The sequence below is a fragment of the Poecilia reticulata genome, linkage group LG13 (genome assembly GCF_000633615.1).
Source record: "Poecilia reticulata strain Guanapo linkage group LG13, Guppy_female_1.0+MT, whole genome shotgun sequence".
Lineage (NCBI taxonomy): Eukaryota > Metazoa > Chordata > Actinopteri > Cyprinodontiformes > Poeciliidae > Poecilia > Poecilia reticulata.
In genome coordinates this window covers 13,753,247-13,772,075 of record NC_024343.1, presented here as the reverse complement: position 1 = coordinate 13,772,075, position 18,829 = coordinate 13,753,247, and the positions used below count along the sequence as shown (strand labels likewise).

Genomic DNA, 18,829 nt, shown 5'->3' with positions numbered 1-18,829 from the left:
AAAATACAAATCGAGTGAAACAAGGTTTAAAATATTCTCAATTCACTAGATCATCTTTAAAACCCTGAATCGTGCATTGCTCATCTTACCTAAACCTATCAAGCAAAAATATTATTTTATGAGTTATAACAATAAAGAATGTTATTCTTCACTGAAACTGGGAATTTTTAAGTAGGTGTCCCATACGTGTCTTTCTCCATAAACCAAATCTCCTTTGAGGAATGTTTATGTTGCTCATGGAAAACCTAACAAGAGCACAACTGGTATCACTCTCCTTTAATTTAAAAAAAACTGCTGTCTCAGCAAGCATATGATAAAAAAAAGAACGTAAAACTGAGAAGTGAATAAATAATGCCTCAAACGTATAAAGATTGCGTCATGTGTCTCCATCTGGTGGCTTAAAGAGGTTACTGCTTTCAAAAGATTTTTGAATCGCTTTTCTCTACCAAACATGACAAGACTTCCATGGAGTGTAGCATTATTTATTACATCATAGTTTTATTAAGTTTACATAGAGAAGTCTTGTTTTAAGACCCTACGACTGAACAGAGAACAAACACATTGTTACTGAACATAACGCAGTTCAAGAAAAAAATTTTACGAACATGATTTACAGCCGACTGAGAAAAGATATAGACATGTGAAATCAGGTCGGTATTCTAAATGTAGTATTTGGTAGAAATAGGTCAATCATCTTAGAAGATCAGTGTCCCCCACAAACAAGATCTGATTCTAATTACACATTTTTAATGCACGCTTGACTTGGGAACACAAGATCTGCGTAACCTAATTCAATTTAAAACAACACGCCAGCAACATGAATCCAAATTACTACCAATTGATTGCAGAGAGGCAAAAATGACAGAAGGCAGCGCAAAACACCAGACCTTGATGCAGTTCTGCCGTCTGGTTTTTTTCATACCTGTTCTGCTCACAAACTTTACGACCACTGGCAGCATACACCACCAGCATCCGACATTTAGCAAACAGTTTGCCGTTTAAGCTTCATTCGAAATTCAAGTGATGTCCTAAACTTGCGTCAGGTTTACATTAACTTAGATAATCAGGGAACAAAATATAGGAGGAATTTATATTTCTAGTTGTAGAATTGGCTTTATTTTTGTGTTTGTTTTTTTTTTACTACACCTACTGATAAGCAACTCTTTACATTTAATATTTAGGTCCAGCAGTTTTGTTCCCACGCGAGGCTCCCCCAGTTAGTTCATTGAAGCAACCTTTTACCAATCATGAATGTTTAGACAGATTTAGTCAGAAGTTTGCTTTGGATAAATGGTTCTAACATTTAGCTGATCAGTCAGTGCACTGCCAGCCTCTCTCAAAAATACTTTACACAAGAACTCATAAGTTTTTATATTACACGGTTTAAATGGACAAGCATTTCAAAAATTAAAACAGAGGAGAAAAAAAAAAGCACAAAACCAAAAATGAACTAAAGAGCCTGGTTGAAGTCCAAACAGTGGTTTGGAGGATCTGAGTTGACCCATCCATCACCCACTTGACCCATTTGTGATAATATATGCAAATGTCCGTTATGATCAGTGGAAATGCAGGTACAACCCTCCCAACACCATGGCACCATTTATGTGTACCGGGGTAACCAAGGCAACCGGGTCACAGCTTCTGGATGACCACCTGAAACTTACCTGGGAGAACAAGAGGCAAAAAAAGGAAACCATTATTATAATCTACACAAAAGTAAAGTAACAAAAATGGACAGCATAGTTAATGAGATGTTCTGGGCGTACTGATCAGACAGAGCACATTTATCCTGCAGCAGTAGTTATTTTCCTCCCTCAATGAGACACACACTCAAACTCTAGTGGTCTCATTGAACACTGTTGTGTTAATCCTGGTTATGTAGGTTGCAAATTCTGAGTCTGATCAGTCAGGCCTGTTAAAGTAGGACTCCACGGAGACTTTTTAGGGGACAATGATTGGTTGATGGCTGTTGTTCCAAAATGCACCAGTTGATTTTAGCAAAGCATCAGACATGGTTGACCTTAAGGTTTCACTGAACAGGATGCACATTCTGGCTCTTAGGACTGTACAATAAATCCCAAATATGTTGCAATATTCATATCACAAAGGACTGTTTGGAGTGCAGTAATATTTTTCAAGTGTTGTGAAACTGTGTTTTCACACTAAAGTAATCACACTGCTGCTGTTAAAGTCTTACAGCAGCAGAGTCTGACACTGGACATTAATGACGTCCAAAATGCTGAAGGTCACAGACTTATGGAAGCACAAATGAGAAGGAGAGGAAAGAGAAAAATGGGGATATGGAAACTGATATTTTCATCATAATATTTACCAATTCTAGCACTGGTGCAAAATTTTCTAACATTGTGAAGCCCTTGCAGACAAAAAACACACTTATAATATTCACAAAAAGCGATAAAGTCGCTTTTTGTTCAAGTTCTATTCAAGTCATCTGTTAAAAAAAAATCACTTATTTCTTTCTCAATTTGCAGTTGGAGAAAAAAACCACAGTCCTGCACATAGGAATAGAAGTCATGTATTGGACACTTACATGACGGCATGATGGAGACCTCAGCTGTCACCACACTCTCCAGCCCGAGGTTAGACAGAGCTCCTCTCACCACACCGCAAGAAAACGCAAGATACTGGGAAAAAGAATGAATCGATCAGCTACAGCTTAGCTAAAACAAACTGACTTCATAAGCTGCGTGTCATAAACATTTTAACTACTTGTTTATGTTAGATTTAAAGTTAACAGCAGTGCACATCTATTCGAGTGTACTAGGTGATAATTCTGTACCTTGGGGGCCTGATCCAGATATTGTTTCCCACCAGAAAACTGACTCAGTAAAGAAAACTTGTTGTCCTGTAAAACATAGGTCCCCTGTGGTGCAAAATACATGGTTAGACTTCCCAACATGTCATTCTGGACATTTGCATTTACTATTGCTCTTCTGAAACACACACATTTTTAGAATTGTTAACATTTCCCTGAGTAGTTGGTTTTTTTTTATACCTCTTTTAAAATAAGAACTTTACAAGCTTTTGGTTTTAGTCATTTATAGGAACCTTGGGCAGAGTTGGAGGCTTTGCCTTAAAGTTGTGTCTATTTTCCAATTTTAATACAGAATGTTAAGTCTGTCGAAAATACATGAAAATACATACGTCCAATTAAGTCAAAATGTCATCAAAAATGTAGGCATTAATTTCTGTAAATCAATATTACAAAGCAGTGTCTTGTTTGACACCATCTTCAGCACAATAAATCAAATGAAATGTAATCATTGTGAACCAGATTCTTTTCAACAACATTTTACCTGATGGTTTGTTCGGAGGTTGTCCACTTGTCTCCTAAACACCTTAGTCCAGAAGTCTTTACAAATAAACTTCATAATATCCAGCTCATCCTTAAAGCTGGGGGTGTCCCGTGTCAGTCTGCAAGCAAACATCAAATCATATACATATTAGAAAGGAGATCAGTGGTCGGATATGCATCCACTGTTAAACGTCCCTTATTATGAACGTCACCTACCTCTCAATGAGACCTTGTCCCACCCTGAAACCCATCGCTTCTAAGAGAGAAATACATGCCGCTCTGTCCTTGGGTGCAATAATATATAGACATACAAAGGGATTGGTTAAAAAATGCAACAAACCATCTTGTAATGTGGTATTGTAAATGCTAATCTTGTGCTACATAGAATTAAGAGAGAAGAGAACACAGACTAAGCAATTACCTGTTAAGTAGTAGTATCCAATATGCCCAAAAGTCATTTAAGTATCAATTTTTTTTTGTATTTTGCCAACTTTGCAGCTTTAACTTTTGTCTAACAGTTTTTAATTTCGTATATATTAATGGATCAGGGAAATGCAGTTGCTTACAGGCTTTCTTTATGCCAGAAAAACAGTTTGACTTAAGTTTGTAAATGAACAGACCTTGTTGTCCAACTCTCCTTTACTCGACTGCTGCTCGTTGAAAATGTGCGAAACAATCTCCATATGGAGAAACTCAAACAAGGAGTCGTCTGCCATTCTGTAAAAACACTCAAAATTAACATAAAGCTCTATGAAAGGATGGGACATTAAGAAAATCAGCTGTAAACATTAAAATCTTGTTCCCTCTTTAGCATTAGCTAGCTAGATTTGATTAGCAACCGGTGATTAAACATTTCTAAGCATAACAGAATGGGCTATACGAAAACGGAGTAGAGAAAGAAAAAACAATAGAAGGATCACTTATAGAAATTAACCACCAAAAATATCGTATTAGATTCAAATTTTCACTATATTAGCTTACCTGTTAAACCTCCCTTACTCTGCTAGCCTACTTCTGCTTCTCAGGTTGCACTCGATATATTCACCAGGGCACCCCGTAAAATGTATGCAGGCGAAGTTAAAGGCACTTTAATTAATTTATATGGATTATCAACAGGAGAAGAACCCTGTTTGTGCTAGTAGAGACAAGGTAAGTAATACAAATAATCTAGTGATTGAACAGTCTCCCTGATACCAAATAAACAGCAGGTTCACATCTAGATTTAGCTTCCGAGTACGCCGGCGTAATACACAAACCACCGTAACATACCAGGGAACCAATCAAAATACAAAGCGTATTTTTCGTGCGCTTCCTGTATCCGATTTGATTGGATCTTAGAAAGCAAGCTACTTCCTCGCTCATGTGATTTGTTTTCGACAGAAAAGGTTGGACATTTTCTGCATTTGATTCTGCTCATACATCCATTGTATAAAGCAAAACCCCCCATACTTTGTTTACAATGTAGTGACAATTTCAAATCGAGTGCTTTCGCTGCCCATCCAGTGTTGTTTTGTTGCGTTTCCAGCCATGTCCAGCAGCAGATACCCGATAGTGGTGCAGGGGGAAGCGTCTGAAACGGACTCCGATGATGAAGTCTACATCACTTCTCTGACTTCTCACCAAACTACCGCAGGAGGAGCCAAGGTTAGCTAACAGAAATGCCAATACACTTTTGAGCATTTGAGCTCTGTTTTTCTTAATGCGTTTTTGGATGGTGTCAGGTTCCTGGGGAAGCCTCGGAGACGGACAGCGAAGATGATCCGCAGCAGGCGGTCAGATCCTCTGTAATGGCTCAGGAGAGCGCTCAGATACTCAAGAGAGAGCTGCCCCCTCTTATTGTGGTCAGAGACAACCCCGATGTGCAGTCCATAGTAGAAGACAGGCCGAGCCCTTCACACAGGCCTTATGGTGAGGACACATGTTGTATGTGAACAGTGTTAGAACATGCCATTGTGAAATAATGTATTGATGTTAAGCTTTCCATTTCTGTACTTCATCTGATGTTTTAAAACACCATTTTCATCCTGAAAGAAGGTAATTTTGAGTCTTTTTTCCCCCTCAATAATATCGATGTATGAGTGGAGTTATTGTTAGAATAACCTAGCAGTTCTTTTAGCATGGTGCTTTCAGTAGTGGGAATTTCCAGTTAATCTCAGATTAGGGTCGCTCAAGCTTAAAAATGTCCAATTCAGGTCATCAATGAAATTCTCAGGGCATTTCCAACTCCAGCATTTGAAATGCCTGACTACATTTGCAATAGTCATGTAATAAAGATGGATCCAGACACCGTCTCCTTCACTGAAACTAAGAGGAGTACATGATAAGTGTCCTGTCTGATATTTAAAAGTTCTTTACACAATGTGGTGTAATGGTGCTGATCCACAACTTTATTGGGATTTACCTTCTGCAATTATTTATTAAATAAGGTAAAATATTTTTTTTTACAGATACCACCATGCAAGTGGCATTGTATGGGGAAGGACAACTTAAAAAGACATTCATTTCATAAAACTTTATTTGTGACAAATAACAATGAAACTGCACATTTTTATGTTATCAACCTAACCATATCACACAAACGTAGGACATTTTCCACTAAAGTTTCTTGTTTGGTTGTTTTTATCTATTAGGTAGCTGTTCAGTCTGAGTCCCTGCTCTGTTTATAATTCTATTAGCAGGAGACACCCTTCTACAGCAGAAGCTGCAGGAGTCCAACAGCCGGCTGTATACCGATGTGGGGCAGAGGGTCCGACAGGTTTATGGCAGCGCCAGTAAGGAGGTATGCTGTGCTTCGACTTGAACCAATAATTTGTCAATGCGTGACTTAATAGTTATCTAAAGTCTTTCTTCTCCGTTGCATCTCTTCTGGCATAATCTGTCATCTAATTTAGATGAAACAATTCCACACAACAGTCTAAATTATTCATACCCCTGGCAGTTTCAGATGTGCAACATTTCTTATTTAGCTTGTTTTTGATAGGAAATGTAACGGGCATCTCTCAAAAGATGAGAAAGCAAAATAAGACGAATATGTATAAGAAAAAAATACGTTTTCACCTTACGTGTAAAAATTGCGCATCGGAAAATATTTATCACTGCAATAATTACTGGAAAAATCTATTTTTGGCATTATAACATTCAAATCATTCTTATATTTGCTGACCAGCTTTTTCTGCTTCCACTAGTATTTTAATGAATGTTCTTTAGTGATGAACTCTTGACAGTTTTTGAGGTTGGAAGGCCTCATTTCCATCACCCTAATCTTTAGCTGAGATCAGATTTGAGTCGGTACCCGGACTGGACCTCTCCAAAAACATTAATATTTCTTTCAGTTAGAAGAAACATGCTGGTCAAAAATAAAAGATTACTTCTAACGAAATTCTCCCAGAGATAGGAACTATTTTGTGTTTAATAAAGTAAAGGTTCTGACATGCAATGCAGACATGCATGTTAGAGCTGACAGAATTTCTTTGTGCAATCTGTTGCATGCACTCAAATGGTGGGCAGTAAAATATAGTTTAATTATGTGGCTACGGTCCACCAGGAACCAGGTTTGACCTCTACTGGAATCAAATCCATCCAGTAAGACGTATCTTCTCGATTTATTGGTTAACTTTGTGTTTGTAAATTAGGTCCACAGTGTGACATCTCAGCTGAATTCGTCCCAGAGCGCCATCATCAATGCTTCCCACAGTATCCGATTAATCCTGGACGATCTGAAGGCCGTGTCCGAGAAGATCGACATTATCACCAGCTGCCAAATACTTCCTGATATCAACATCAACCCTGGTTATTTAACTTCACCTACACCCTAATAAATGCTTTGCAACTGACTGAAATTGTGACATGTTTTTAAATGGCATCATACGCACATACATTTAGTAATTTCAGAGTAAGACACAAAGATGAACAGTATATTGTTTTACTTAAGTGGATGCAAATTTTCCCTGCATATCAAAGTAAAAAGTGTTTGCAAGTTGCCTTTTGTTGTATTTAACTGACAGTGACTGTATGTAGCTTTCTGTTAATAGAAATTTAATCGAATACGTTATTTTTTTTCCCTTCTTTTGAAGAAAAAAAAACCCATCTACTTTTTTAAAGAATAAATTGTATATTTAAAACCTGAATGATTATAAATAAAATGTTAGTCTCTGATTTCAATGGATGCTGTCTAGGTTTTCGATTTCTTTTTGTTTGTGGGTGGAACGTATCATGTATTTATTGTTGTTTTTCAGAAGGGACTTCTAGGAAAGATGGACATTGTTACTTAAAAGAAAATCACAAGCTAAAAATCTAACAAAATTGATAACCACAAAAACATCATAATGCAAAACTTAAGTAAATGACCAAGAAACATTCGCATAAGGAGACATTGAAATAAAATGTTTGTAGTTCAAATTAATCATTTTGTAGGGAAAAAAAGTAGGGGAAAAAAGCCAAATGCTGTTACATTATTAAATATCACCACAGTACAATGTCATGTTTATGACTTCTGAATCTTCACAATTCACTAAATACACATCAAATATATGTTTTAAACTGATATTTAAATAAGACACAGTAGATTAAAATGACCAGTCACAATTACAAACATCTGCCAAACAACTTATTAGTACAAGAAAATGTACAGCAAGCCATCAGTAGATCTCCTTGTACTCTTTAAACAGGGGTGTAGATATACACCAACACCACCACCAGCAGGTTGAGAATGGTGCCTACAATACCCACAATGCCGAGTAAATGATCAGGGTCAACTCTGCACCTCTCCAGTTTTTGGCGCAGACTCTGAGCAACAGCTGCCTGAAATAGAAAGTAGAACATAGATGCACATTTTAAACGTCTTGCAGAATTGATGGCCCCATGTAAATAGCGTTCTGTATCACCAGAGCCTTAATGAAGTTGTGCACCGTATTTCCAAATATACAGTGGAAATATGAGAAACTTAATAATTGTTTTTCTAACAGATACTGAGGGTTTCTGAAAACTTTTAATACGTCTTTGGCAAATCTAGTTTTTGATAACGTTTGACAAAAGGTAAAAACTGAATGCAGATGTTAATTTTTGATACCATAACCTCCCTAAAATGTACAATGTGTTAAATTTGAGCAATCAGGTAGTAAATCCTCAGAATAATTCCTCCATATCCCTTTTTTTTCTGAGTCATTTCTCTTCTTCAGACTCTGTGAAGAAGGTTATTTGTTATTCTTGGTAAAGAACAACTAGGTAAAAATATAAGCACTGATGCATGATATCCACTTTAATGGAAATATGATTAACTGGAATTTCCAGCTCATGAAAAATCAATTAAAGCAGTGTATTGGGATTTCTGGTTCGATATGGGATGGAAGTTTATTGTGCACTTACACTAGTTATCCAGCAGATGGTGGTGTGTAATGTTTCATACCTGAGGCCACTGAAATGGCTCTGTACAAGTAAACCATTCACACGAGCAAAAAATGGTTTTGATTGTAGTGACCTGTAAGAAAACTTTATCCCTCTTTTTCCTCCTTCCACATATATTTTTGTGATGCAAACCATATCTTCTATTTATAGTGATCCAAAGCTGATCTTTGGAGACTTTGTTACAACAGGAATGACAGTTTGTGCTTATGTATAGTTAATTGACAGAAAAATTTGGAAAACACAGCTTACGTAAAAAATTTAGTAATTTAGCAAAATATAGTGATTTTCAACAGACACTGAAAATCACAAAGTCTTGTGTCAGTTTTTTTATAATTTGTAAAAGGAACAACTTTTAAATAGAGTTCACTTGCGTTAGATTGCCGTTTCAGACCTGACCTCTCTAGTTGTACTTATTGACTTTCCCCTTCTTTTCAGTCAATCTACATTATTATCTAGGCTGCCATATTTATGTAGATGGGCTGTAAAATGAGTAAAAAAAAAACAAAAGCTAAATCTGGAACAAACTTTCAGAAAACTGCAAAGCAGCCGAAACACTGAGTTTCTTTAAATCTAGACTAAAAATCCACCTGTTTAGAGTTGCTTTTGAAACATAATCATGAAACGTTAATCAGTAATCTGATGTGTTATGATGGCAAAAGGTAATGTTGCTGACTACCTGTTCTGACTTTTGACTTTTGTGTTTGTAACGTAAGATGTCAAGCACTTTGAAATGCCTTGTTGCTGAAACGTGCTATACAAATAAAATTTGATTTATTGATTGATTGAAAGATGTTTACAAAACCTGGAGAACAACCAATTTAAGAGCTCCGCTTAAAAAAAGCGCAAGAAATTCTATTACTTGGGGGAAATAAAAGAATAAATAATTTAGTTTAGCATTTTTCTGGCCAATTAAATTATTTGAAACCTTAGATTTTAGATAATGTATCTTAGATCTAGTTCTTTATCTAAAAACTATCCATGTTAAATGTAACATTCTGAGTTTACCTCAGTAGTGCTCCTCCGTCGTCTGTCTTCTCTCTGCACCGCTGTGGGCTCCATGTCTCCGCCTGGAAACCTTTTCAAATTGAAAGTAGTAGAAAGCAAGACTTCAGCAACTCCCAATAAAAAAACGGTCTGATCGTTTATGCAGATTATGATGAGCAAGAGTGAGCGCCGCTTTCGTAGCTGTTGGAGTTTAATTCTTGTGTTTTCACTACCCCAGGCTGAAGAGGCTCACAGGTCTGTGATAAATGAGGGTTACGAAGGGATGCAGGTCGGACTTATTGTGCAGCTAACTGCACAGAGTGCTGCTGGGTGCAAAGGGACTTCTCAGCTGTCCTCCAACAGCTTTGGCATAAAGTCACATTAAAGTTGGCTCATAAGTTCAGGCGTAACGATGACATACCGTACAGTTCTCTCAAGGGGGATAAGGCCCCTGGGAGACTGACTGGTTGCATCAATCTGGAGACATTCGCAGAGGAACTATGCAAAAAGAACAGTTTTCCTGCACCACTCACCTTCGGGTGCGCACATGAAATCATTATCCAGGACAGGAAGGATCCGCACAAGGCCCTTGTTGCAGGCTTCCAGGCCCATGGATTAAGATTTCTGCCAGCTGTGAAGTTCCGGGACTTTCACAGGGCACAAAAGCTCTTTTGGAACTGCCGGGACTTCACAGTCATCGAAGGTGAGGGGATCAATGTTGAACTGTCAATGTTGAACTGCGACAGCCACTCTCCAGGTATGTACAGAGGTGGAGAGGCGGTCCCTCAGCTACTCTTGGAACCTCGAGAAGTAACGCGACCATGGCATGCCATGGTTGGGTAAGGTACTTCAACATGTTGCGGAGAAGGTTGGTACCGCCCTCCGCCTCAAGGTACACACCTTCGCTTCGGCTATCGAGATGATCATGAATGGGGACTATGTAAATTATAAGGGTCTACAGAGTCTACTTCATGAGATGACTCCCGCTAGTCAAGCGGTACTTAAGCTGTGGAAAATACTGTCGCAGTTTAATCTTCCTAAAGTGTTCAACTTTATGGTGTGGAAACTCCATGAAGACATACCATACAGGCTGCAGGTACCTGCCAAGCCAAAGTTCCTGCAGCCTAAGGAAGTCCCTGAAGAGCAGCCATATGAAGATGTACAGCAGATTGAGGACCAAGACGAGATCCCACCTGTCGAACGTTCTAAACCAAAGACAGTTCACGGATTGGAGCAGTGTCTGCCGTGAAGCAGGCGCTGTACCGGTCCGTCGTGGTGAAAAGAGAGCCCATCAAAAAGCGAAGCTCTCAATTTACCGGTCGATCTATGTTCCCACCCTCATCTATGGTCATGAGGTGGCCATAGATGAGGGTCACCTCATGAAAGAACGAAACGTTCTTTCATGACCGAAAGAACGAGAACACGGATACAAGCGGCCGGAATGCATTTCCTCCGCAGGGTGGCTGGGCTCTCCCTTAGAGATAGGGTGAGAAGCTCGGTCATCCGGGAGGGACTCAAAGTAGAGCCGCTGCTCCTCCACATCGAGAGGAGCCAGTTGAGGTGGCTCGGGCATCTGGTCAGGATGCCTCCTGGACGCCTCCCTGATGAGGTGTTCCGGGCACATCCCACCGGGAGGAGGCCTCGGGGAAGATCCAAGACACGCTGGAGGGACTATGACTCTCGGCTGGCCTAGGAACGCCTTGGTGTTCCCCCGGAGGAGCTGGAAAAAGTGGCTGGGGAGAAAGAAGTCTGGGCCTCCCTTTTGAAGCTGCTGCCCCCGCGACCCGACCCCGGATAAGCGGAAGAAAATGGATGGATGGATAGAATATTCTAGTAAGAGCAAAACTTCAACTGATACAACAAAACAGAAAGTATTAAAAGGTATATTTAAAAATATAAATTATGCAAAAAAATATCAAACAGATAATAAAATATTTACAATCAATCAGAAATTTGATCCCCAATCAAAAAATTGCATGAACATAATAATTTGCTCAAAATATGGAAAATATATTGGTGAAACAAAAAACACATTAGCAGCACGAATTTGGCAGCACAAATATATTACACAAAGAAAGGAAACGGAGACAGAATTGGTCAAGCATTTTATTAATCACAATTGGAATTGACTCACAATTTCGGGACTTCCTTTGACCTTTCCCTAACCCTAACCACCTTTTCCCCCGCTACCCACTTAACCTCAAAACTTTTTCTAACACTAACCTTTTCTCCTATTTTTTATTATTTTATTTTATTTTATAAAATTAAAATCTTAATTTAAAAAGTTTTTTCTAGAATAAAATTGATATACAACCAAATTAAAACAACAATAAAAATCATAAATAGATACAAAACTATGGCTAAAGCTTTAGAAGAACACGAAGAGGAACGTAGTGGGAGGAGCCTTCTCTCTCACTCATTCTGATCATTTAAAATAAATGCTTAAAATAACTAAATAAAGTGAAATAATTTAGTTTTCAAATAAATGCATAACTCAATATATTTCTCAAATTCAACAACAGCTTATTTCAAGCAGAGAATACGCAAAAAGCTGTTGACGGTTCCAGGCAAATGAGAACCCCCCACCCCCCTGTAAACACAGAAACATAATCAGACTGTGTTCCTCCTCAGAAATCTCTTTGGAGTGCCTGGACACTGAAAACAGCATAATTGCTTTTTTGACTGTAAGCCATTATTTTAATCCAGTAATCCAAAAGTTGCAGTTTAATTGCTATACAGCATGCTCTTCATTCATTGCCACTGCTGGTAAAGTTGTGTGAGAAACATTAATATAAATTAATCTTTTATTAAAGTACCATAGTCTCATACTGAAAAGAAATTACTTTCACTCTCCACCAATGAGCTTTAGAGATTTGCTTCAACTTCCCTTACAAACGCCTCACTGTGTGTTGTGTCGAGACCAATTTGGGTCTTCGTCTGTCCATGTTTGCTCAAGTTTTTTGAAACTCTTTAAAGGAAAGAGGAAAAGAAACTCAATGTCATCCTAACCCTATTGTGTATGTTAACCAAATCCTAGTGTGTGAAGTGAAATCCTAAAACCCTATTGTGTGAAGTGTTTCCCAAAAAATTATTTGTTTCAAGTCTAGTGGACAGGCCAGTCTGGGAGCTGGAACGTGGAGGACATGGTGGAGAGTGCACTGTGCCGGAGGAGATTCATAGTTCCTTGGGCATTTCAGTTCCCAAACCTAACTCTAACCCATTCCAGCTCTGGATATAGGCAAGGGACAAAAAAATCCAACTGTTGCAACTGCAAATGCAACATCTCTTCCTCACGCCCAGACCTCCAATTCTACACAGGTAGAAACACGGAATGCGCCGAGACCTAGAATGGCTCCCCTGCAGCGCAGACTGGAAATCAGCACACAGAGACGTCTCACCTTCAACACTGGACTGAGGACATCTGCTCCAACCTCGGTTCCCTCCACTAGTGTATCCACGACTCCATCACCGACTAAGGTAAATGTTGCAGTCAGACAAATAGGAACTCTTAACAAAACACACCACTAGTCCCTCAACCTAAATGAAAAAATTGTTATTCTGGGGGACTCTAATGTGGCTAAGTTTCCAGACTGGACCAATCCAGATTTACAGATGGACAGTTTTTCTGGTGCAAAATGGAGGCACCCGACTCACCTGTTTGACAGAGCACCGGTGACAGAGAACATCGAGCAGCTGATCCTCTCCATAGGCATCAACCACAGGCCCCAGAGGGACAAACAGGCAGCTGTCAAAGAGAGGAGAGCGACACTGGGGGCAGCTAGGGTGAAATGCCCTAATGCAGAGGTTTTTGTCCTGCGATAAATTTCTCGCTGACGTTACCCCTCCAACAACATATGAGTGAGGTGACTCTCACTCATATAAACATTCATATTGCACAGCTGAGCCGCTATATACCAACATTAGAGAGACGAGTCTTCATGGTAACCAGTGATAACATCCACTGGTCCAAAGCTACTGCGGCTCGCATGTTCAGCCACTGGAGCCAGTGGTTAAAATAGATGGCCCCAAAAGCCTGCCTAGGCCGGAGGGGCACTCCCAGATTGTAAATAATAATATATGTAATCTTTCAAAAACATTCATTCTTAGTGATGCACAGTGCTCCATTTTAAACAGGGGTTTGACCTTCATTCAATCTAAGGGCAATAATAAATTGAAGGAAATTAAGATGCAGATGAGGTTTGATCTACAAAAATACCATAGAAGGATCAAACTAACCATTTATTATAAAGATGAGAATGGGGATAATAATAATAACTTACCTTTTATGCCAGAGTCAGACTGGTCTCCTCCAATCACTTCTCTTCCTCCTGAGGTGGATGAATTAATTTCCAGGGATCTCAACTATTTTGACACAGAATTCAAATTTATTAAAATTATGCCTAACCTAAATATAGAAGAATTAAAAGCACTTAAATAATTAATGACAAACAACAATATTATTATTAAACTGGTCAATAAGGGCAGCTCCATAGTCATCTTGGACAGGGAGAAATACCTGTGGGAAGGATACAAACAATTATATAACCAAACATATTATAAAAAATTGGACATTCCTATTCATTTGAATAAAATCCCTCTAGTAGCTAAAATTTTAGATGATTTGCACAAAAAGAAATGTTTCAATACAATACAAAACAGAAATCTTGCCTGCGAGGCCCCCCAGAACCCAGAATTAGAAGGTTCTATTTACTTCCAAAAATGCATACAGACCCTAATCAGTGGTCTTAAAAAAAACGAAATTCCACCGGGGAGGCCGATCATCTCTGACTGTGGGAGCGAAACCTACCACACAGCAGAGTTTATTGATTATTATTTATACCCATCTATTTTGCATAAAAGCTATATAAAAGACACCTAAGATTTTGTTGAAAAGATAAAATTAATTTCTCTACCTCAGGAATTCTATTTTATTTACCATTGACATCGACAGTTTTTACACTAATATTGATATAGAAGAAGGAATTAGATGCATTAAAAATATTTCTTGAAATATCCAGATTCGAGGAGGCCAGATCGTGAACTCATACAATTATTAGAAATAAATTTGAAGAGGAACGACTTTGTTTTTGATGGGCAGTTCTTCCTCCAGATTAAAGGAACAGTCATGGGCAAAAAATTTGTACATGCCTATGCCAATATTTTCATGGCTAATTGGGAGGAAGGTGCTCTCAATACATGCAGAAAAGCACCTCTGCACCTTTTACGGTATCTGGACGATATCTGGGGCGTCTGGCCACACTCTGAGGAAGACTTTCAGGAATTCCTCCAACACCTCAATACACACAATCCATCCATTAAAGTCAACCCCACTACCAGCGTTAAAGCGGTTGACTTCTTGGACACCACCACCTACAAGTCAGAAAATTTTGACAACACACAAATTAGATATAAAAGTTTTTTTCAAACCTACGGATACACATTCTCTCTTATTCAAAACTAGCCACCACCCAAAACACACATATGCTGGCCTAATCAAATCTCAGATTTTGAGATTTCACAGAACCTGCACAAAGAAAACAGATTTTGAGGAGGCCACCAGAACTCTTTTTTCAGCTGTCACCAAAAGAGGTTATTCCAGAACCTTCCTGAGAGCATGCAGGAGGAGCTTCTTGGAGTCCAGACCCCCAGATTCGTCACCGATGATCCCGCTAATAACAACATTCTCCTCCTCAGCCGGAAAATTCATTCACAACATCAAAAAGAATTTTACTAAATTCCAATCCGAAACTTCTTTGCTTCCAAATTATAAAATAATTGCGGCTTATAAAAGAAGCAAAAACCTTAAGGATTTCCTTGTCCGCGCTGAGGTGAGACCTTTGAAGACACCTAAGGTCAAAGGTCAAAGCGGGTTCTTCAAGCAGCTTCACTGGGTGCAGAAAGGTTTAATAACATAATTTTCAAATTAGATCAATCAAATTGTATTTATTTAATAACCTGCCTAATTTGCAAGATCAATTATGTGGGTGAAACGGGTAATAGCATTCTGACCCGTTTCACCCAAAACAGACACAACATTCAAAAACAAAAAAACAGCCTGCGCCTCCTTCCTCACGTTCCACTACTACTACTTCTTTCCGACCTCAAACCAGAACATACGCATCTGTGGTTCGAGGAAATACCAACCGACCACGCAGGGTTTTTCCCAATCAAGACAACAGGACAAGACAATGCCAGGTCTGTCAGAAACCTGCTGACCAAAAATTTGGTCAGACGATTCAAAAGTCACATGCTCTGATAAAAACAGTCCATCATTTACAGAGCGTGGCTCCGGTTCCTGGAAAAGAAGATCCAATAATGATTGCACGAATGGTAGCCACACTATCTTCTATGATAAAACCAGCTTTCCCTACAGAATACACTAAGGAAATGATGGTGGGTAATGCCAAAAACTGGGGTTGCACGACCTTGATGACCTTGGAAGATCACTACACAGCTACTGTGAAGAAAATCCTTAAGAACTTAAGACAGACCTTCCAGGAGATTGGAAAGCGGCATTTGAGGTGGCCACAAGATGGGCCAAGAAAAATCTTCCCCGAATTAGCCAAGATTCCATTGATTATGCAGAAGCCTTGGTTACGTCACGGGACTATCAAGGATTGTGTAACCTAGACTCTTTGGAACAAACTGACATTGAAGTCACACAAGCACCAGAACAGAGAAGTGCAGAAAACACACACAGAGCGGTACAGACACAAAACATGGAACAGAGACAAACAGTTCAAGCAGGAACAGGTCTACACCATACGGTTATGGTAGAAGCCATCTCAGAGAGGGCCCAATGTAGGACTTCGGTGGCCACAATGACACAGGGGGAATTAATCAACCGGGAATAGAGGACCAGACTGAGGGGACTCCAAATAAGAGCCCACGTGAAGAACTCCCTAGGGATCAAAGACAAAGATTTCGGGTTCTAGTACACAACCCATGTACAGTACAAGAAGATGATCCTCTTCTTAACATCGAAGCGGTACAATCTTCTCAGCCACATCCACAGACAGATTTCTTTTCCCTGATATCTTTTGATTTGGAAATGTCAGAGATACAGCAAGATGTGACACCTCCTCCTTCTCCAGTTCAGACTCAAGATGACGCTTCATTGAGACCAGGGAGCCAAGAACGACTACAGTTCTCACCAGTAATACCTGGACATGACAAAGAGGGGGATCCAAAACAAAGACCTTCCTCCCAACAAAGAGAGATGTTTAGTTTGAAGAAACACAAACATACAGATCGCAAGATGACAGAATGGGAGTTAGAGGTGACAAAAAAAATGGCTGATTATCGGGGATTCAAACATTGCAAGAATGCCAGATCATTCAGTACAAGATCTACAAATAGAGAGCTATCCAGGGGCCAATTTCCGCCATGCACAAGCTATCTTGGAGAAGGCGGTAGTAAAAATCAGGAATATGGAGAAAGTAATCCTTTCATTTGGCATAAATAGTAGGGACCAAAGGGCGAAAGAGACAGCTGTAAAGCAAATGCAAGTATCACTAAGAACAACAAAAGCTGCTTTTCCATTTGCAGAGCTTTGGATTCCGCTTATCAACTTCTCTTCTGATTTGTCAAGAAAACAACAGGGAACTTAACAGATTTTGAATGGCCACATTACAAGGAACATGCTATTTATTACACTTTTGGATCGGCATAAATTCAAAACTGAAAATGACAACAGTCATTCGACGAAGGATACGGCTACAGATATGTTAAAACATTGGGGAAGGGTGTTAAACTGCACAGCCCTGTAAACCTGGGAAAGGAGGGGTATGGGTTAACTCAACCCTTTTCTTTTCAAAATGTGATGGTTTTGGCTAAGAATTTCACGTCGACCATACCCCAAATGCAAGTTTTGAACCGTGGCTTGACCTTCGTCCCTACAATTAACAAAGAAAAATATTATAAAACCAAACTCCAATTGGATATACAAAATTATCCTCGAAAAATAAAATTGGCTTTCTATTACAAAGATACAGATTTTAAAGAAAAAACTCCATTTGTGGGCCCTTCCAGTTGGTCTCCACCTCAAGAAAAACTACCACCTATTGTGAATGAATTAATAAAAAAAGACAATGACGTTACAAAATTATTGAGACCTTATAAAGAAAAATATAATTTATCAAAAGAAGTCAAAGCAATTAGAGAATTAATTAGTAATAAACATATAATTATAAAACCGGCGGATAAAGGAAGTGTAGTAATTTTAAGTAAAGAGCAATATATTAAAGAAGTATATAGACAATTTAATGATACAACTTATTATAAAAAACGTGAACAACCCATATATTTAAAAACGCTCCCTATGATACACCAAATTTTAGAAAAATTACATAAAGAAAAATGTATTAATGCTAATCAGAAAAATACACTAAAAGGAGAGAAACAAGACCAAGACGATTCTATATTCTGCAACAAAAATTCATAAAGTTCCACAGAAATGAACAATACCACACGAACTACCACCAGGACGACCAATTGTTTCGGATTGTGGAAGCAAATCATACCAAACGCAGAATTTATTGATTACTTTTTGAATCCTCTTTCCATAAAACATCCATCATATATTAAAGATACATATCATTTTATGAATTTAATTAAAATTCCCAAAAAATCATTTTTATTTTCAATGGATATTGAGAATCTTTATACAAATATAGATATTGAGACAGGGATAACTTGCGTAAAAAAAACATACTAAAACAATAACCCGGACTCTGAAAGATCAGACAAAGCGATTTTGGAATTATTGGAAATTAATCTAAAAAGGAATGATTTTGAATTTAATGAAGAATACTTTTTACAAATTAAGGGGACGGCAATGGGTAAAAAATTTGCTTCTGCCTACGCCAATATCTTTATGACAAATTGGGAACAACAGGCACTCCTAAAATGTTTGAAAAACTGTTCCATTAAGTATTAAAGTATTAAAAGTCATATTTAAAAATATAAATTTTGTAAAAAATCAAACGTAAAATAAAATATTTACAATCAATCAGAAATTTGATCCCCAATCAAAAAATTACGTGTACATAATAATTTACTCAAAATGTGGAAAACAATATATTGGTGAAACAAAAAATACATTAGCAACACAAATTTGGCAGCACA

General features: G+C 38.4%; 2 protein-coding genes across 4 annotated transcripts; one reads left to right on the top strand and one right to left on the bottom strand.

Annotated features, from left to right (window-relative positions):
• Nucleotides 1-466: 466 nt before the first annotated feature.
• trappc6bl (trafficking protein particle complex subunit 6B, like) lies at nucleotides 467-4,508 on the bottom strand. The gene is made up of 7 exons (XM_008425555.1): nucleotides 4,298-4,508; nucleotides 3,937-4,033; nucleotides 3,533-3,600; nucleotides 3,318-3,435; nucleotides 2,801-2,884; nucleotides 2,552-2,645; nucleotides 467-1,664 (listed from the first exon to the last, which is right to left on the bottom strand). The coding sequence occupies exons 2-7, from the start codon at nucleotides 4,030-4,032 to the stop codon at nucleotides 1,633-1,635; spliced, it is 492 nt and encodes a 163-aa protein (XP_008423777.1). The 5' UTR covers nucleotide 4,033; nucleotides 4,298-4,508; the 3' UTR covers nucleotides 467-1,632.
• A 115-nt stretch (nucleotides 4,509-4,623) lies between these two features.
• On the top strand, nucleotides 4,624-7,149 carry bloc1s3 (biogenesis of lysosomal organelles complex-1, subunit 3). Of its 3 annotated transcripts, XM_017308414.1 has the most exons (5): nucleotides 4,624-4,701; nucleotides 4,842-4,960; nucleotides 5,038-5,224; nucleotides 5,992-6,095; nucleotides 6,949-7,149. In XM_017308414.1, the coding sequence occupies exons 2-5, from the start codon at nucleotides 4,844-4,846 to the stop codon at nucleotides 7,129-7,131; spliced, it is 591 nt and encodes a 196-aa protein (XP_017163903.1). In that variant the 5' UTR covers nucleotides 4,624-4,701; nucleotides 4,842-4,843; the 3' UTR covers nucleotides 7,132-7,149. The 3 variants fall into 3 exon arrangements, with proteins under 3 accessions (XP_017163903.1, XP_008423776.1, XP_008423775.1); XM_008425554.1 differs by lacking the exon at nucleotides 4,624-4,701 and having other exon boundaries at nucleotides 4,708-4,960; nucleotides 5,995-6,095; XM_008425553.1 differs by lacking the exon at nucleotides 4,624-4,701 and having other exon boundaries at nucleotides 4,708-4,960.
• The last annotated feature ends 11,680 nt before the right edge of the window (nucleotides 7,150-18,829 follow it).

Bases quoted from the DNA above. Each gene is read 5' to 3' on its own strand.
- trappc6bl (XM_008425555.1), bottom strand. From the start codon at position 4,032: ATGGCAGACGACTCCTTGTTTGAGTTTCTCCATATGGAGATTGTTTCG. The intron at 3,601-3,936 runs GTCTGTTCATTT...ATTGCACCCAAG, and splicing joins AAGGAGAGTTGGACAACAAG to GACAGAGCGGCATGTATTTC. The intron at 3,436-3,532 runs GTAGGTGACGTT...GTTTGCTTGCAG, and splicing joins GGACAAGGTCTCATTGAGAG to ACTGACACGGGACACCCCCA.
- bloc1s3 (XM_017308414.1), top strand. From the start codon at position 4,844: ATGTCCAGCAGCAGATACCCGATAGTGGTGCAGGGGGAAGCGTCTGAA. The intron at 5,225-5,991 runs GTGAGGACACAT...TAATTCTATTAG, and splicing joins CCCTTCACACAGGCCTTATG to CAGGAGACACCCTTCTACAG. The intron at 6,096-6,948 runs GTATGCTGTGCT...TTTGTAAATTAG, and splicing joins ATGGCAGCGCCAGTAAGGAG to GTCCACAGTGTGACATCTCA.